This window comes from Pteropus vampyrus, unplaced genomic scaffold (assembly GCF_000151845.1).
Source record: "Pteropus vampyrus isolate Shadow unplaced genomic scaffold, Pvam_2.0 Scaffold46, whole genome shotgun sequence".
NCBI lineage: Eukaryota > Metazoa > Chordata > Mammalia > Chiroptera > Pteropodidae > Pteropus > Pteropus vampyrus.
Genome location: NW_011888827.1, coordinates 2,117,633 through 2,137,543, shown reverse-complemented (window position 1 = coordinate 2,137,543; position 19,911 = coordinate 2,117,633). Strand labels below are relative to the sequence as shown.

At 43.9% G+C, this 19,911-nt stretch overlaps 1 protein-coding gene across 3 annotated transcripts in view; it reads left to right on the top strand.

Annotated features, from left to right (window-relative positions):
• The first annotated feature begins 6 nt into the window (after positions 1 to 6).
• The window catches only part of GRK5 (G protein-coupled receptor kinase 5), a 197,861-nt gene continuing 177,956 nt past the window's right edge, over positions 7 to 19,911 (top strand). For all 3 annotated transcript variants that reach the window (XM_023530096.1, XM_023530095.1, XM_011359232.2), the window contains exon 1: positions 7 to 282. In XM_023530096.1, the coding sequence (XP_023385864.1) occupies positions 231 to 282 (52 nt within the window). In that variant the 5' untranslated portion in view covers positions 7 to 230. The remainder of the gene's footprint in view (positions 283 to 19,911) is intronic.

Below are 19,911 nucleotides of genomic sequence, written 5' to 3'. Positions count from 1 at the left end.
GGGAGGGGGGACACAGAGGGAGGAAGAAGCAGCGGCGGCGGCGGCTCCTCTTTGCAGAGGGGGAAAACTCTGAGGGATAAGAGCAGGAATAATGCGGTAGGAAAGGCGGGTTCCCGGCTCCCGGCTCCCGGCTCCGGCAGCAGAAGCGGCAGCCCGAGCAGCGACAGCGACAGCACCCTCAGGCTCTGACAGCCCCACCAGCCGGCTCCCTCGCTGACCGCCGACTGTCAATGGAGCTGGAAAACATCGTGGCCAACACGGTCTTGTTGAAAGCCAGGGAAGGTAAGAGGCAGGGCCAGTGCGTGCCTGGCTCATTCGCCGCGGGTCAGGGTGCGGGTGTCGGCCGGCTTGTGGGCTGGGGCGTGTGCGTGTAGGATGCCCGCAGTGAGTTGGTCGCGAGCAGGACATCTCGGAGAGCTGCTCCGCAAACGCTTCAGGGTTTTGCCCTTGGGCTCAGAGAATCTGCACTTGGGTAGAGAAGGAAACCCATCGAGGTTGCAGGGATTAGGATGCTAAAATATCCCCTAGTTTCCTGCTCTAACCTTACAGACATCGCGGCAGCTGTTGAAAGGTCAGTTGGAAAAAGCATTCATTCAGGAAGAGATGGACAGACATGAAAATAAAATAGCTTTTCGAGTCTGCCCGGGATGGTTCTGAGTGTGAATTGGTGTGTGTGCGTGTGTGTATGTGTGTGTATGTGTGTTGCTGGGGGTGGAATTAGCAGAAGCCAAGTCTTTGCTTGCGCAGGCTGAGTTGATACAGGCTATTGCTGGAAACCATCCGCTGGGAATGTTTCTTAGGGAAATCCCGTCGTGTGGAAGGAAGCCTTTTAAAGGCAAAGTAAGATGTTGAGGAATTAGCCCGTTCCTAGAATAACGAGAGGATGGCTGTACATATCACCTAGAAAATAATTCAGGATTTCAAACGTGTTTTTTTTTCTTTTCTTTTCTTTTTTTTTTTGGACTGGGGATGGGAGTAACTGAATTGTTTGATTTTGGCTCACTTAAGAAAAGAAAGGTAAATGTACCAGTGCTTAGATGCGTTTTGGATGCAAATCATTAGATTTCCTGCATTTAGTTGGCAGGAAATGTCTAAACGGAATGGGTAAGATCCTGAAGTCAAAGCTATAAACACGTTTTGACGCTTCCCTGAGATGAAAAAAAAAGTGGCTCGGAAACTTAGATGCTTCCTAAAATGATTGTGTGCCTGTAAACATACATATTTAGGAACACCTGGAATTTATGTAACATCTCTTTTGCCAAGATTTGAGCTTTGGCGTGCAGCCTTTTTATAAAACGGGGAAGTGGTTTTTCCCTTTCATGGGAGGAGGCTTTATTTGACACCCAAGGTAGAAGACAGCCTAAGTAAGGTCTTGACTTCAGAAGGATACTCAGGGAGCAGCCCACGAAAATGCCTTACCTACCTCTTAATATTTTTATTCACCCACTTTGATGAATGAAGGAAGAATTTTTGGCCAGCGATAAAACGATTCATGTTTATTCAGCCGGTTCCATCACCTTGTGGCTCTTGTACACGCTGTGCGGGTTAGGGTGATGCACAGCCCATTAATTCAACTCAGCGTTCACGTCGTAATTTCGTCGTCATTTGTCGCTCTAAAGCAACCGCCTGGAAGATTTGCTTTGAAAACCTGAGCAGAGTTTAAAATATGCAGGTCCATCCTCTCCCCAACCCCGGCCCAATTGCTCAGCTTTGGTGTGAGAACAGATTTGTAGGAGAGGCTGTTTCTTGGCAACTTCAGTTTCTAAGGCCTGATGTTTTTTCTTTTTTCCTAACCTGAAATTTTAGCGAGCGGAAACAAGGTGGGGGACTGATGGTTTCTCCCACAGACTGGGCAGTGCGTCCTGGAGGGGAAGAAGCGGAGCAAAGAGCCCCTTCCCACCCGCCCCAGCTCTCAGCCTTTGCAGCCGCCACCTAGTGGTGGGACATGGTTGTATTTCTCAGGGCTCGGAGGCTGGGAAAGTTTTTTCCCTCCCTCCATTCTGAAATTATTTCTTGGGAAATCACTGAATAGGATGGTGCTGGAGGCTTCGCAAGTTTCACTGGTTTCTCCTGTTGCCCCGGGGAATTCTGCTCCCGAGATTTGCTGCTCTACACGTTCCTTTGCCTGGGGCATGCTTTTTCTTCCCTCCTCATTTGGTTGCTTCTTTTCAATGTTTTGCTTGGAGTGAGCAAAGTATTATCAGTTTTCTCCCCCAAATTTGTCTGCCCAGTTTTTATTTTTCACCGAAATGAATTCACCGCCTGATATTTTGGCTTGTCAGGTTAACAAATTTTTTTTTTTTTTTTTCAGAACCTTAGGGAGGAAAGAGCTCTGTAGGCTTTCACTTCAGGGTTTTGCTCCAGCGAGGCTTATATAGGTTGACGGAATTACAGTGATTAAAAGCGCTCAAGAATGTGCCTTACACTTCCCTTTCCTTTTAAAGTCTTTTCAATTTCTCTTTGAGAGTTTGGTAGTCAGCTCATGGTGAGAAAATAGCTCTCGACGTTGCCTTTGAAGTGGAAAGGGCCTTGCCTGTATGGAAATGGAGAGACTGACACATGAATAAGAAAAATTAATCACGTGGAACCCATTTTTAAATTTGCATTTCTTTCCCTCTTTTCCTCTTCCGTCTAAACAGAATCCACGATTTTAAGTGCTCCCATTTTCTTCTTGCTGGGTCTTTATTAAAAATGTGAGCACGTATATTTTAATTAGTGTAAAAGCTTTTAGAAATAAAAGCAGTTAATTTTTTTTCTTCTCAGTTCACATGTACTTGAAGTGATTTTTTTAAATTAAGTAATTCTGCAAATAATCATATTTTCCAAATATTCAGAAGTGAAAGTTCCAGTCAGTTTAGTGAAATACTAACATAAAATTTGTAGTCTCTTAAGAAATCTCAGTTGTTTGGAATGTTTAAAACACTTCTTACTTGAAGATTCTTGTGAATGGTTACAAATGAGAAATATAATTGGTGAATGTGAAATTTAATTTAGTTCACTTAACAAAATATATTGTAAACAATCTGAAACGTGGCTTTCAAGTAAGTCATGTTTGTCTCAAACAACAGAGAAACAGGCCTAGAAGAAAGACAGACACACTTTGCAAATGCTGTAAAGGAATTTGTAGCTGATATGTTGGTGAATAATTTGGGGGCCTATCTTTTGTTATTATTATGCATTCTGAAAAGCAGATGACTTCTAAATTCACAGTAAATTCAAATTTGTACCATGATAAAACATAAAGTGGAAAACATGCATATAGCAATATATTAAAAAACATGAATATAGAAAACCTATAAGTAGATTAGAGCAAAAATGATTCATTATTAGTAATTAGAAAACAAAGCAAGCAAATTGCACCTTTGTGATGTTTTGAAATAAGAATAGGTCAAGATCTCGGTTCAAAATTTTAAATCACCCAAATGTATTTTGTGGGCCATTTATTTGTCCTGATCTTATGAGAAAATACCAACTTGGTCTCTCTTAGGAACTTTAGATTACTCCCCTAAAAAATGATTAAGGAAAAAAAAGAAAGAAGTGGAGACTGAATTCATGCCAATTTATGGAGATGAGCTAAGTGATTAAGCATTTAATGAAAAGAGGCCCAGACTAACTCTATCTATTTATTTACATTTCAGAATCTCAGAAGATTGGCAAGCAAGCTAGTGTTGAAATAGTAGTAGTGAGAAAGAGTGTTTGCAGAGTGCCTTTTGTGTGTGCATGCGGGTTTTTTTTTTTTTTTTTTTCTGTAAGGATTTTTGTGTTTTTCTCATATTCTAGATCCGTTGCCTCACTCTTGAGTGAACAGTGGTGAGAAGAAATTTTGCAGGGTTCTACCTTTCCTATCTCCACAGGCAGGTGACAGAGGGAGTACTGATCACATTTTCTTGAGCATGATTCTAGCAGGCACCAAGCACAGGAACTGAGACGTCAGAAGCCTAATGACTTTGCCATTGATCACAGTTGCTGAAAACAAGAATATGTGAGAACCATTTCCTCAGACAAATCGGTGACTTGTCCTGGCTCTTCCTGATGATCAAGACTGGGGTCCTGGGAAAAGGTGAAGCTGGGGGCCAGCCGAGGCTAGGGAGGGCAAGAGGAAGTGGGGAACGGCATCCAGCCCACGAGGGCCAGGCTCTGCTTGGACAGACGCAGCATTCCACAGCAAGATGAAAGCCCAGGCTTTTCTTCCTTCTTTCTCTAGGACCACTAGTTAGTTCTTCACAATGAAATTGAAACATTGGTGTTTTGTTATTAGAACACTGAAATGTCTCTGAAGCTCACAGCCCTCTTACTGCTATCGGCAGGCGTACGTATGGCAGCCTGTGGCTTCGCCCTTGAATCTGATGGCACAGAGGAGCAATAGCATTCATCCTGGCACAGGCAGCCCAGAGTGTGGAAATGCTGGCTGGCCTGTTAAGCACAATGCCATTACATGACGCTCCCTTTTATTTTTTCTAAGTTTCTTTTCAGTACCATCACCTTGGAGGTAGAGAAACCAAAAGCAATGTTTTCAGGTCTTGCTCTCTTCCAGAAAGATTTCAAGTGATGATTTTAATGAACGCAGTTGCTTATTTTTAAAATCATCAGGTAAATGCCCACAAGATTCTCAACTTTCAAGAGCTTAGCTGCTTCTTGTCAGATTCTAAACTCCAAAAAGCTTGATTCTTCCAGTGCTCAAACTAATCTGTGTTTAAATTATGTCTCCAGGAGCTGTCACTCTTGTAATTGCTTGCTAAATGATACCCTTTAGGTCTGGGCTGTAAACTTCTGTAACGTCCAAGTGAATTTCAGGAAAGAGCTCAACAGATGACCAAATTCACTGTCACCAAGGGCTATTCCACTCATACCTAAGAACTCCCGATATTCTTAGGAAACCATCCAGGATTTCAGGCAATATTTAAAGTTAATATTTGTTGCCAATATATTTGTGGCTCAAGATAAAGCATTGTAATATCTAGACATTTTTGAAATAAAAAACTCTTATGGTTCCAAAAAGATTTCACTGAAGTAGATCATGCAACTCAGAGGTGAAACTTGAGGAACAATAGAAATTTGGCTACAAATAGGTGACACATAGAAAAGGAAATTAGGAATTTCTTCAGTCTTACTACCCCCAACCCCGACATCTACATCAAAATAGAATAGTGAAGACAAAGGGGTTTAAGATGTGATTTTAAATGATTAAAATGAATTATGTGGGCTTAGATAACAGGAACATAGTAGTTTTTCTACTTTAAAACACATCCTTTTATATTTCAGTGAAAATTTTTATTTAAAATACTTTAAATATTGAAAAGATTTTAATTAATAAATCAAGCTTCTTAAAATTTTATCTTTTGGGGATGCAAACAATCTTGTTTCATTTAGTGCCATCCAAACACTGGAGGAAGCAAGCACTCTATTTTGTGTAAATCATGCTACCTTTTACAAAGAAAGCAGCGATATCCTGATCAGACGCTGCCCCCTCGTCCCCACTTTTCATTTTTGAGAAAACCACTCTTAAATTGTTTTCAGAAATTCTTACAAGGGTAAAATCATTCATTTATTCACTCAGCCTTGACTGTTGAAGGACCTTGTGGCAGGTAACATTCTGGATGTTAGCCTTGGAGAGAGGCAGCGGGAAGTGGATGATGAGATGAAATTTGGCACCATTATTATCTTCTTAGGCATTTCAGCTGGTAAGACAGACTTGAGTAGAACTAGATTTCTGCCCCACCCCTCCCACTTCCAAAGAGTGGAAGCTGATTGTGGTGTGACTTGCTTAGCTGAGTACACTGTATTGACTGTGCTGTGCCTAGAACTTGATCAATAGCCCGAGGGACCAAATACGATTTAAGGCTCATTTAAAGGTCATACTTGAGGGATAGGCCCGAATCTGGAAGACAACTGCTAATTTTCCAAGACAGTGTGTTTTTACGAAGGTCATTTCTTACAAATGAAAACCACGAAACAGAATGTCAAGAAGACCCTTTGTCTGGAATGACAAGATCCAAGAGGAAGACAAGTGTGCAGTGGTGCCTTCTGGGCTGAGCTTTGGTGGTTTTTCTGGGGTAGCGACCTGGATGGAGTTGGTGGGCCAAAGCTCTGGAGTAAAGATGGTGGAGGCTGCCTTCCTTTCTGGATTTTTCTTGGGATTGGCTTGGGCACATCCTCTGTGGTAGCCTGACAGCGGTGATGACCTGAAAGATTTAAAGGCATCTAGTCCTCTAAAGCTACCTGTCAAACATAGTAGGTACTAGCTGCATGTGGCTATTTACATTTAAACAAATTAGAATGAAAGATTCAGTTCCTTAAGCATTTGAACCACATTTCATGGGCTCCATGGTCACATGTGGCTGGTGGCCACCATGTTGGATTGTCCAGATATATGGAACCTTCTCAGCATTATAGAAAGCTCGTTTGGACAAAACTGCTCTGGAGTTCTGCACATCGAATTAAATAAGAGTCTGATAAGCTCATAACTTCTGACATGGTAACTGGGGGAAAGGAAAAGGAGGGAAAGAGAGGGAAATGATTGTGGGGAGAGAGAGGAGCAGGGGAGAGACAGAGGAAAGGTGCAGGCTAGATCTGGGGAGCTGGGGATTAGGACTGGCTTCAGAGAAAAATCTAGTTCAGGAACAGTCACAGAGAGATATTGGTGGTGCTGACGAGCCCCCCAGACCCGCCCCCCTTCCTTTCTCATATCGTTGAGAAATTGGCCAAGATTGAGCCAAGATTTTTCTGAATCAAAGTAAGTGCACTTTATAGATACATACAGAGCCCCATGTTGCTTCTTGAAACTCCTGTGAGGATATTTAAAAATAATCATTTTATTAAGAAAAATAAATTAAGTTGTATGTACAGTAAATCCACAGAAGGAAGAAAAAGAAAACAGCATAGACTTCACAGAGTGCTCTAAAATAAGGATGAAAATAGGTAAAACAATTTTCAGGGTTTCCATTTGTTTTGAAAAGGACAGATCGAGGTAAGATCACAAAAAAAAGATGTCAAAAACACACTGTTCTTGTATCCACTTTAACATTTCTCTTTAAAAACTGTTTCCTGTGAGATCTGAAACATTTTCAGGATAGAGCACACTTAGAAAGCAACATAAGCAATTGAAACAATAAAAAACTAGGTTGCCTTTCTTCAGTGTAAAGCAGGGAACTCTATTTGAAGTTGTGCCAAAGAGTCAGCTGATAACATCTTCCTGACAGGAGTCAGTAATAAATCAGGCACTGTGGTTTCTAAATGTAAACCCCTTTTTGTTGCAACTGTGGAAGAGAAAGAGGGGTCTCTGTGAGATTTCCTGGAGAGTGGGACAAGGTGCGGCTATAACTTTCCTTCCAGACCCTGATTTCAGCTGAGTGCCAATTTCAGAGCAGTCGAATAAAGTAATTCCTACTAGGTTGTGAATGACTAATAGATGAATCCTCACAGTAAGTGTTTCTACTTTAAAAGCTGTTTATCAACTCGAATCTGTAATTGAGGAGAGGGGGGTTATATGTGACTATACATACATGCCTGGGGACATATGTGACTATACATACATGCCTGCACATGTGTGTGCACACATGGCTGTGATCCTTTCTGGAGTCCCAATTACCTGTATTCTCGTTCAGCACCCCTTTATCCCCTACCTCCTGCACACACACCAACACATCAAAAGACCTAGGTCGGCCTCTTGGCATTCTTCCTTCAAGTAGGGCTTGGAGAGAATCTTGAGTAGCCAAAGACTTGTCCCTGAGAAACTTGTCCCTGTTAAACCAGATGGATGGTGATAGCAACATATCACAGGCAGTGGCATTAATTTTTTTCCTTAGTAGAGCCAAGATGTGGGCACTGGGCGGGCAGGCCAGTTCCTGCTGGTGTTGGCTTACCGTGTGCAGGTCACATCTGCCACAAGGCCACTTCCTTGGGGGCTTGCTATGCCTTGGAGATCCTTGCCCTCAAGCACCACTGCCTGATGGTGGCACCTTAGGTGTATGCTCATATGCCTGCAGCTTTCTTTACCTAGAAAAATAGGGAGCCAAGTTGGGAGAGGTGGGGGGAAACCCATCAAAATGATCCTCTGGCAGATTGCAGGGTATCCCCCTCTCCCTCCCAAAGAGAATGCGTGAAGCAGCCTTTTTCTCTAAAAAGCACTCTCAGAGTTCACCCCTTTCCCCTTTTCAGAGTAATCCTGTGAATGTTTGCATTTAGAAGCCATGTCAACATGTGCGAGTGTGTGCGTGTGTGCATGCGTGCGTGTGGTGAGGTGAGAAAGTCTAACCATGGACTTCCTGGGGGGTCGCTGTCAAACTTGAGATGCTGGAGAGGAGGCAGCAGGATGTCACCCCCTGGTAATGAGGGGACAGGAAGTCAAGCCTTTGATCTGCTCCTGCAGAGAAGGTGAAGCTCTGAACTTAACCACTTCTGGAAAGAAGAGGGGTGAAGGATAGAATTACTCAACTACAGGCTAGAGAGAAGCCAGCCGGTGTAATTGGTCTGCATATCTGATAAAAGGTCTTGTGAAACCTCGTTTGAAAATGGAATTCCATCTTGGCATGGGTCTTAGCACCACTTGTGAAATGGAAAGAAGTTGGAGGACAGTCAGCAAATGGCCCAGGAAAACCAATGTTATAATGACTGATGCAGACATTTGCTTTGTCTCATCTTAATGTTGTCTGTTCATGCACCCAGGAAGAGTTTGTTGGGATGTTCAGATAATATCTCTTGAGAAGAAACTCCAAGCTCTAGGAAAAATAGAGGTGAGGGTGGGGTCAAAGAATTGGGCTGCTGACTTGAATGGCAAAGGGTGTCTCGGGATCCAACCTTTCTCGAGCCAAGTGTTGTTGTGGGTTGATGCCACTAAGCCTGTAGTCACAGATGAGGGAGGGTGTCTGTCAGATGAGTGTGTGCCTGGAACACAGTAGGTGTTCAAGAAACATTTCCAAAACAATTGACTGATGCTATATCTTAGTTACACGGAAGAGAGTGGGGGAGCAGAGAAAGTAAGGTCCTCAAGGAATGGTCTTGATGTCACAGTAGATGGTAAATTAGGAAATGATTCAACATGGTTAAGAATGATTAACTAAGGGTATAGGGCAAATTGGAAAATGTTTTCCAAATGTTTATCTTAACTGTGAAAAATGTCTGGCAAACTCCCCCACTCCCATCCCCAATTTGGAAGTGGTTTGTTTCACTTATTTTGGAAGAAGTAAATATTTGCATTAGACCAAACATTTGGGGCAAACAGTTCTCCCCAATTCTGAGGCTGTGTGGGTCGGAGGAGATGTCTCATGTCATAACACTCATACCTTTTTTGGCTAAATGGAAGGTAGCTTAGGATGCAATCTTCACATGCTTTTCAAATCACTACTAGAAGGAGGCTGAGAAAATGGAAAGAAAATAGGAAGCCAAACCAGTGATCCTTCCAGACCTAGGAATGGCTGATGACCTGGCATTTGAAGGATGTAATCGTTATAGAAAAATTGCCTTTCTCATGAGCAAAGAGGCTGGATCCAATTAAGACAAAGAAAATGTATGTTAACTCGGAGAAGAACTTTCTAAACAGTCAATTCTGTAATCCTCTCTGAAGAGGAAGAGGCCAACATGACTGGGCTTTATGGATGATGCCAAACCCTGTGATATATAATAATTAGTAACCACTGGTTATTTTGCCACACACTCATTTTCCAAACCACTAACCATTGCTTGGGATGGAATGCACCAGGCCTAGATATTTGCCCCAGATGTCTTCCCATCAGTAGTATCCAATTAGAGGGATTTTAAAAATTAAAGCTTAATTCTCTATAACATATAGCAGAATACAAATTAAAGAAGGACAGACTTGATTTCCTCAATGGTTCGGTGGGTCACCAAGGTGAGGGTTAGTCTTTGGGTACACTTCAAGTACACTTTTCAGTTTACATTTTGTAACTAATTGTTTTATATCATGGTGCCTGGTATTCTCGCTAGTCTTTTTGGCAGCTTGAAAACATTTCAGGAATGACTGTGAGGGGGCTGAGGATTTCAGAGGCCTATTCAGAGTCAAGTTCTTCTTGGGCAAGCGCTTAGAAGTGAACCTGTGTCTGTTTATAATTTCATCCACGCAGGGTGGGCTTCTGCACTCTAAATTTCTGCCTTAAATTTGAGGGCTTGGAGGTTCCATGGAAGCAGAATTCTGATGGGAATAGCCCCGGATTGGCTTTGACACCTTCTCCAGTGTCATAAATCCAGTATTTAGTTAGTACTTTGTACTTGGCACTGTGCTAGGGGAAGGCAGGCCAGGCAATGGAGTCTTCCCATCTTCTTTCTTAAAGAATCGTTTAAAATGATGAAGCTCTTTATGTCCATTGATTTATTTGATCTTTACAGTCCTAAGAGGTGTGTTTTATTCTTCCCCATTCTTAGAGATAAAGAATTGGAGACTCGGAGAGGTAAATGACTTACTGTAAGTACCATGTTAGTCCTAGAGCCCGGACCCAGTGCCAAGCCCTGACTCTACATCCGATACTCTTTCTGCTCCATCCAGCTATTTCCCCCAGTCTTACCAGCTGTTGGGAATGTCACTAGTAACACACACGAGACATCTGAAGAAGAATCAAGTGTGCAGCTGTGACTCAGAATTAAAAAGGAGTCATTTCATCTAATTTTTTTTCCCGTCTTTAATTCCTGCTGCCCCGCGCCCCCCGGCCGGCCTTTTGGTTTTTGCCTTTTTCCCTTTAGGACTTGGTGGGGGCTTTTTTTCCCCCTTCTTTTTGTTTTGCCCCTTGGGCTTGGGGCCCCCGGGGCTTGGCCCCCCCCGGCGCACTCGGGGAGGCTGGCACACCTGGGGCCTGGCGCACCCAGGCCTGGCGCACCCAGGGTATGGTCCGTGGCTCCACCTAGGGCACGAACCCAGGACTTTTTGCATGTAAAGCAAACGTGCTTACCACTGCACTGTGGAGCCACCCCCAATTCCATCTAATTTTTTAGATTTAAAAAAACTACGCAGGTAATACTTGCTTGCTAAAGAAAATTCAAACAATGCAAAACACCGAGAAGAAAGTCAAAATCTCTGTCCTCCTATGTGTTCCTGCTACCAGTTCCACCCTTCAGAGATAATTACTGTCAGCATTTAGATGGGCATTTTTCCAGAACTCTACGTATGTGTGTGTGTGAGCATGCAGACGTGTTTGACACAAATGGGATCCTAGTATTCACGTTGTTCTGCTGCTGTTTTCAGTCAGCAGTATGTTGCGGAGCCTTCCCGTATCTGTGTTTATAGTTTCCCACAAAATGGATGGGTGTCAGGAAAAACTTCGGAAATGGAGCGTCGTTTCAGTGGAATGCTGGGTGTTTTCTAGCAGACCCTTGAGGTTATCTGGATCTAAAGGGGCCTGTGTCTTTGATTGTTTTACACTAGTTTTAATAATATATTTAACCAAGCCCCTGGAGTGGGCCACTTAGGTTTTCCAATTTTTAAATATATTATAAACAGTGTAGGGATAGCCTACCCATGGAACAACATCTTTATACATTTATTTAAACATTTAGTTTTTTTTTTCCCCCTCCAATGGTGGTATCTGTCTAATAGCGTTCTGACTGAGAAGAATAGTAATGGAGTTAAGTGATCCTAGAGAGATGTACAAAATACGTTTTCTTATGAGATAGGTGCATGATACACATAAGGACATGTGATGTGTTAGTTTTGAAACCTTTGGGATTTGATACCCCCCACCTCTGAGTGTTCGGTCATCTTTTCTATGGTATTCAGAGCTTGGATTGGGGATATCTAGTTCAGTCAAAGACTTGGCCATGCCTTTGTAATTGCCCCTGGGTTTTGAACGTGTAAATTGGCAGTGAGCACAAGTCCAGATAACAAGCCCCACAGCTTTGTCAAGGTGGTCCCGTATTTTTTCCCTTGGACCATCACCACATCCCAGAGTCGGCAGCTATGTTTATTATTATTTCAGTTTCAGAAAGAAAGACAAGCTCAGAGAGGCGAAGCAACTTTCCAAGTTGACATAGCAAGAACCCACTTCTCCCCCTTCCCCCCGGTGCTGACCCATTGCATCCTGTCCCATCTGTAAGGACTTTCGCATTTGGTTGTACATTGCACAAATCTAGGGAGGCGTCCGTCACCCCGTGGAGGTGGTAGATTCAGAAACATGTCTTGGGGAAGGGGCACCTTTTCCCAGTTCTCTCCAAGGTGCCGCATATGCTGGCGTTGGTTCCACATCATGTCTTTCGCTCCTGTCTTTTCTCTGGCATAAGATTTCTGTGTATTTCTGTGGGTTCTTCCATTGGTACCTATCTTGATTGCAGGTTTGCATGCGATTTACCTAGGTGAGAGTTCTACGAGTCCCACCTTGAGAATCAAAAGCACAAATAAAAACAGTACAATTCAAAACAAGTCACTGGCCCCAGCTCTCCACTCTGCCTCCCTCTGAGAGAAGCTGGGCATGAGGGCATAGTCCAAAAATATTAAATATCTTTAATATTTTTGTAACTGTTAGAAGAGGGAGTGGCATTTTCTTCCTGGAAGCATTTGTAACTGTGTTGGCTCGTTCGCCGGTGGCTCACAGCTGCCTGGAAGCAGCAGAGTGACCAGACAGAGAAAGGCTGCCTGTTAATTGATGATCAGTCTGAACATGGCTGTGGGCTCACTGTCATCTCGGTGTGCAGGAACGAGCTCCCCCACACTGAAGCCAGCTCCTTTTTTCTCCAGAGGCGGGGTCTCAGGACCAGAGGAGCCCACGTGGGTAGCCAAATACAGGATCGGAGCAGAAGCAATCTATAAAGCAGGACCAGTCCCGAAAGCAGGACTGGTCCCCAGGCCTGGATTTCCCTCAGAGGCAGTACAGCAGCTCTATTACTCATTCCCAGGCTGCGTCTGCCTTCTAGGGCTACAAAGCACCGCAAAATGGGCAGTCTAGAACCACGGAAACTTATTATCCCACAGTCCTGGAGGCCAGAAGTCTGAAATCAAATTGTGGGTAGGCCACGCTCCCTCTGAAGGTGCCGGAGAGGGACGTGTCCAGTCTCTCTTCTAGCTGCTGGTAGCCTCAGGCGTCCCTTGGCTTATAGATGGCTGTCTTCTCCCTGTGTCTCTTCACATGGTCTTTTCTCTGTGTTTCTGTCTGTATCCAAAGTTCTTCCTTTTAGGGCACCAGTCCTGTTGGATTAGGGCCCACCCTAACGATCTCATTTTAGCTTAATCACCTTTGTAAAGACCTATTTCCAAACAAGGTCCCCTTCTGCGGCACCTGTGGTTAGGGCTTCAACATAATCATATTTCAGAGGACACAATTCAACCCATGACACAAAGCCCTGGCCACGATGTTCTCATTTCAGAAGCTCGTGGGTAGCACCTGGGAGTCTGTATTTTAAAAATGTCCCAGAATCAGCCAGAACCACTGCTCTGAAGATTTTCTGACTCTCTGCAGCCTCCCTGGTTGTTAGTTTCTGTCTGCTCTAATCTTTCCAGTGTTGGGAACTCACACCCTCTCTCAAACAGCCCGTCCCATTTTGAACTGCTGGATTTAAAAAAAGAAATGATTAGATAGGCTTCTTGTTTCACTCGCTAAACTGCAAACACCCCGAGGGCTGGGACTAGGGTTTTTTTCTTTATTTGTATCTCCCTGGGCCTCACCAAATGCTAATGGTAAACCCAGGTCTGCAGGTCAAGGCCAGGTGTGATCGGGGCAGTACTCACCCATTGGGTCCTGGCTCTGCTTCTCGGAGGCATCCAGAATAAATGCACCACCCTTTGATGGGGGGCCCTTCTAATACTGGAAGACAACTGTGATGCCCGCTGTAGAACTGAAACCAGAACTCTGGCCTCTAGGTTCCCAGGTGAGGTCAGCGCTTTCATCGGACATCACATTCGAGTGACAGACACATTCAACCTAAGGTTAGAATCTGTTAGCAGATGAGAATGTGGTGTTGCTAACATCTGGCAAAGCTCAAGGACATAGTTGTTTAATAAATTCCCAGAGGTGGAGTCAAGACACCCACAGTTTTTCTTTTCAAGGTAATATGGTATCTTATCTTGTGTTAAGTGCACCGAGCCAAGATGTTTCACTTCCCATTGAAAGCTCTGTTAATTAATGCCTCTAGTAGAAAAGCTGCAGGAGAAGAGAAGGTGCCGCCAACACGCTGTGTGAGCTTAGGCACATTGCTTGATCTCTCTGAGTCTAACTTTTCTCAGCTGTATAAGTGTGTACCTTGGCCCGGGTGGTTTCTAGAGCTATTTTCACCCTTTAGATCTTTAGAATTTGCTGGTGAATTTTCCACTGATAGTAATTCAACTGTGGGTACTTCATAATAAGATTCGATGTTAATTTGAAGAGCAGGCATTCTACATTAAAACGAAAATTACCCCAAGGAAAGAATTAGAGCTGGGTGGGGTTACACGTGTAATAGAAACAAACAGGAAAGAACCCCGCCGCTGCTAATTTAACTGATGCCTGCAATCTAAGAAAGGCAAATTCATGAGTCTAGTATTTTCTTCAGTGGATTATAGAAAGGAAAATTAAATCAAAAGTCAAAAATAAACATTTTGATTGTTCCGCACTGTATTATCTTAATAAACAACCTTCCTGGAAAGTTTAAAAACACACAGCGCTCTTTCTGGCCAAAGAAAACATTATCGTCGAGAAAATATAAGAAATTTGCAGCTAGACATGAGTGAGGGACACATTGTCGTGTAGACCTGGAGGCCTCCCACGAGGAGTCAGGGGTTGCTAAGCATTACCTACTTTTCAAGGCTTGTGGTTGGGGGCACCTGACAGCCTCAGGGGAGGAGGTTAGAGATGGGAATGGGCACTGCCGGCATTCTCGACACATCCTGATCCTCTTCTTCCTCTGCTTGCAACTTTATTCGTTTGCTCTAGATGTCCGCCTTGTCTTGACCGGTAACACAGGTTCCCCAGTTTAGGATGATGCTGAGAGATTTGGTGGTTCTCTTCTGCTTAAGTTTTCTACAGCTGGAAGTGGCGAAAGGTCCAGAGATTGACGATTTGGGTTCTGCCCTCGCGTCGCTGCTAGTTGGCCTGAGGTCCCCAGGCTAGTAACTTAGTCTCTCTATCTAAATCATCACATAGGGACAATGCCCTAATGATTATAGAGACTGAATAAAGAACATAAGTGAGATAGAAAGTCTAGATACAGATCCCCAAGTGTGTGTAAAAATTTGGTATGTAATAACGGAAGTATTTCAAATCAGTGGGAAAAGAATGGCTTACTTGGGAAATGCTGTTGAGATAACTGGCTAATTAATAATCCTTGGGGAAGACTTAGTGTTAGATCCTCACTTTATACTAACTAAAAGAAATAGAGCCATTGAGATTTAGAGTTTTAAAAATGAACTTGTAAACATTCTAGATGAAAATGGAGGGGACTCTTTCTTACAGTTTGGGGGTACAAACATAAGAAAAAAGGTCGTCGTATTTGACAGTACAAAATAAAAAAGTTCTCTGAGAAAAGAGATCATAACGAAAGTTAAAAGTCAGTGACAGCTGGGCAAAGAGCCTCAATATATAAGATACTCTCATAAAATTAATCAGAAAGAGGAGACATCCAGTAGAGAAATGAGCAAAGAACTGTGAAGAGGTAATTCACAAAAGAAGAAAAGCTAGTAGAGAAGATATGTTAATTAGGCAGGAATTTTGGTTGCAAGTGACAGAAATTCAGTCTGGACTAGTCTAGACCTATGGGAACTCATTTGGGAGGATATGGGAGTATCTTGCATGTCAAAGGGAGGGAGGGAAGTGCAGGGCCAGGATGGCCTCGAAACCCCTGTAACCTGAAACTCAAACCTACCAGCGCTCTTCACCTTGTCTGCTTCTTTCGATCTATCAGCTTCATATTTCCCCACTACTTTCTCTATATGACAGGAAAGCATTCATAGTTTCACATCTTATAGCTTCCACCAGTGGAAGGACTGGTATTTCCTCCCCAACTCAGATTTGGAAAATCCTAGGAAGTGACTCTGATTGGCTTGTCTTGTGTCAGTGGATCCTGTGGAACAGTTAACATATACGCAGTTATGTGGAACAGTTAACATATACGCAGTCATCAGCTCCTAGATTCTCAGATTGCAGGTCATAGGGGTGTAGTTGTGAGAATGCGGTGGCTCTGGTTACAGCCAGAGAGGCTGGGGATAGTAAGTGGGGAGGTAGTTTCTAAGGGGAAAAAAGAGGGTACCAGTCAGACGGGCAGTAAATAGGGATCACTACACATGAAAAGATGCTCAGTCTCACTAACAGGCAAAACCTTATCTACATGCAGAATCTTAGGTTGGCAAAAATTTAAACATCAGTGATAGCTGGTTAAGAAAGTGTGATAAATAAGTTTTTTTGAACATTATACTGCATTATTGACAGGAGTGTAAATTGATAAGTCTCAAGGCCAGTTTGGCAATGTATACATCAAAAGGCTTAAAACTGAATAACGCTTGGCCTTGAAATTCCATTTCTTAGATTTTACCGTAAGGAAAAATTTGTGTACTAATGATTCGCTGGAGGGTGTTTAGAGGATATTTATGAGAGAGAGAAATTGGAAATAATTTCAATGACCGTAAGTAGCGGATTGATTAAAATGAATTTCGGCATCTTCAAATATGGACTCATATGTAGCCATTAAGAATCACGGGGATCGAGTCTCACTGACTTGGGGAGATGATCATCACAAAGTGAACAGAGGTTAGGAAAACTTGGCTTTTGTACAGTTAGTTTACTTTACACTTAAAATTAGAAAAACAAAGAAATTTCCATTGTGTGAGACAGATGACAATCTGTGCCTTATAAATATAAGGCCACTTGATGGAACCACAAAGAAATAAAATTCTTAAAAATAAAATAAATATGCCAAGCCTTCTGGATCTTACCAGGGGGTTTTCTCTTTAGCATTTCACCATGGGAAGTCAGAAGATTATTTCAGATCATCTTGCCCAAATGATTCTTGAAACTTCTCCTTGGACCCATCTGTTGACTAGCTTGACCGAACCCGTGTAATAAATGCCTTAGTGTGTCTAGCGCACTTTTTGGACTCTGCTAGATGGTGACACGCCTTTGGTCTTTTAAGTATGAATTTGATTTTTGGGCAAAGCCTGCATTCCTTTACTGTCAGGTTCAGTGCATAAAGCAGGCAACCCCTCTGGGTGGCAATTTTGGAGGTGGGGACTGGGGTCAAGAATGGAGAATGAGACCATGCCTAGTGCCCCGTGCAGGGGGAGGGTTTATCCAAAACCCCTCAGGGTTCTTCTGGGTGTGCAGACACTGTGTGTTTGCTTCAACAGTAACCACCACCATCCTCTTATTTTATCTTTATCTTCATGTGACAGTTGGTGGGAGGTGAGCGCGCTTCAGTTCTTGTTTGACAAGCTGAGGGGCTGAGGAAGAGAAAGAGAAACTCTGATTTGTCTGTAATCCTGAAACCAGGGGTGTGCCCAGTGGTGACTGGATTCCTGTCAGCTCTGTCTAATGAGCTAATGACCAGCTAATGAGCAAGAATACTTTGGGATGCACGAAATTGGAGTCAATTTTACTAATATGATTTCATGCACCTCCTGGGTGTATAATGCTAGGAAAGGTGTTTCAGGAATGTAAAGATGAAAGAGACTGCTCCTCCCTTTCTGGAAGTTCCAATCTAGTTGGAGGAAGGATAGGCACAAGTATATTACAAGATAGAATACAAGTACAAAGGCAGTCTTGGTGGTAGAGGGCAGGGTTAGTAAAGGCTTCATAGAGAGATGTTGTATGGGCCAGGCCTTGAAGGCTGGTGGCTGATACTGTGTAGCCACCATTAATAGTGTACTTTGCAGGGCCCCAGACTCTGTGAAGGGAGCTTTCCAGAGATGTATTTTTCACTACAATCTAATGAGTTATGTATCATCATTTGCACATGACAACCCCAACAGAGAGGCTGATGCATTTGTCCAGGGATGTGCAGCAGGTAAGCATTGGAGCTTGGATTTGATCCTAAAGCCAGTGTTGTGGAGAATTTCATCTCGTGAGGTGGCAGGGTAGAGTGCAGTGTAGACAGGTTGCTGGCAGTGGGGAGGGCAGAGCCAAGTGGTGGTGAGTGGGGGTAACAGAGTGAGGTGATTGTTTGCCTGGAGCATGGAATACTTGTAAGGGAGCAGGGAACAGGATGGCTGGAGAAGGGGACTGTCATATGGAGAGGTCTTTGAATGTTGGGCTGAGAAGTTGGAAGTTAAATTTCTAGGCAAAATGGAGCCACTGAGCACTATTTGAGCAGAGGAGGCTGGCACTGGTTGAGCTAAAAGACGTTGGATCCGGCAGCAGAGGCCGTGAGGCTGAACAGGCAGTTGTTCTGAGAAGCAAGAAAAGGGGGTGAGGTGGCTGTGTGTGGCTTTGGGGAGGCCAAGTCTGTAGTACTTGGCACCTGATGGGACATGAAGGTGTGTGGAAGGACGAAACTATTAAGTTTGAACCCAGGCGACACTGCAGGGCAGCTGGGAGATGCTGCTGGCTCTGGGAAAAGATGAAGGTGTGGTCTGGGCCTCATTAAGTAGAGAGGAATGGCCAGCGCCAGACCCCGGAGGTGTAGAGAGCCTCCAGGCCAGAGGTGAGGGTCCAGGAGGTGCCAGCACAGCAGCAGCTTTGAAGAACGTTGGAGGAGATGGCTCTGTTGTTTTTCCCTGCCAGGTACCCACTCCCTCTTCTTCTGGTGACAGCACCTCCATTTTCCTTGGGGGACCACTCCTTTCCCCTATCAATCTGTGAGGTTGGGTGGAGATGACTTCTCACTGGCTCTATCGGCGAACGTGTCACTCTACCCTGGCCAATCAGAGCACTGCTTATCTCTTTGACCTCAGGGACCAGTTCAGGGATGAGGATGTGATTCATGGTCCAGGAAGGACTGCTTTTCTGCAGCTGGGGTTGCGGAGCTGGTGGAAGGGAAACCTGGAACTGCTGGCTGTTGCCGCAGCCTGCCTGAGAATAAAGACAACGCGGGGGAGAGAGGTTGCGTCCTCATCACATTGTTTGATTGTGGTCTCCAGCCATCCTGGGAGCCAGATGTACACCCTCCTCCCCTTCCTGTTTGGGCAAACTGAAGACTTGACACTTACAGTCAAAGGGTGCTGACTCACTCAGGGTTAGAAACTATATCTAGGGGATACCTGCCTTAAAGGGCCCCAGAAAGCAGGCTTAGAGGGGTGGGACAAGAATCAAGAGAAGGTGCCCTGAGTCAAAGAAGGCTGAGTGAGCATTTATCTCAGGCTTTACCTGAACATAGGAGCAGGTGCATTTGAGGTTTGCTACAAACGATGCAGTCCCCAAACTGGCTGTCCTTATGGGACTCCAATTATAGCCACCCCCCACCCCCCAAAAAAATCAGGAAACAAACGTGATGGTCACTTGGAAATGTGAACCCAAGGTGTTAGGGACAGTAGCTACATGTAGATCCAGAAGCGGGTGCTGTCTACACAGACCTTAGTCTGATCTGTTTCCTTGTGGGAGCCTGGATCCGCCTGTAAACTCATCATGCAGCCGGCTCCAGCTGGAGAGTGTAGCACCTCCGATAAACCTTGGTTTCATCATCATTAAAATAGCTATAAACTTAACAGGTTGCTTATGCATGCCTGGGCCTTCCTCACAGCTGCCCTTTGAGGTAGATGCTATTTTTATCCCAGTTCCACAAATGAGAAAATGGAGGCCAAGAGAGATTCCTTAACTTGCCCTTCGAGGTCACAGTAATTGATGGAAAAGTCTGGGTTTGAATCCAGGCCCCAGCATCCATGCCCTTTCAACTACCACGTTTTACTATCTCACATCGGTGATGAAAAAAATATTAGTCAAAGTAGCTAATACTTACTTAACATGTCATTTCATTGAGTCCCTACCACAAATCAAGGAAGTAGGTACAACTGGTTCATTCCATTTTATAAATGAGGAAACTGAGGCACAGAGGATTTAGAAATTCTGCCCAAGTCCC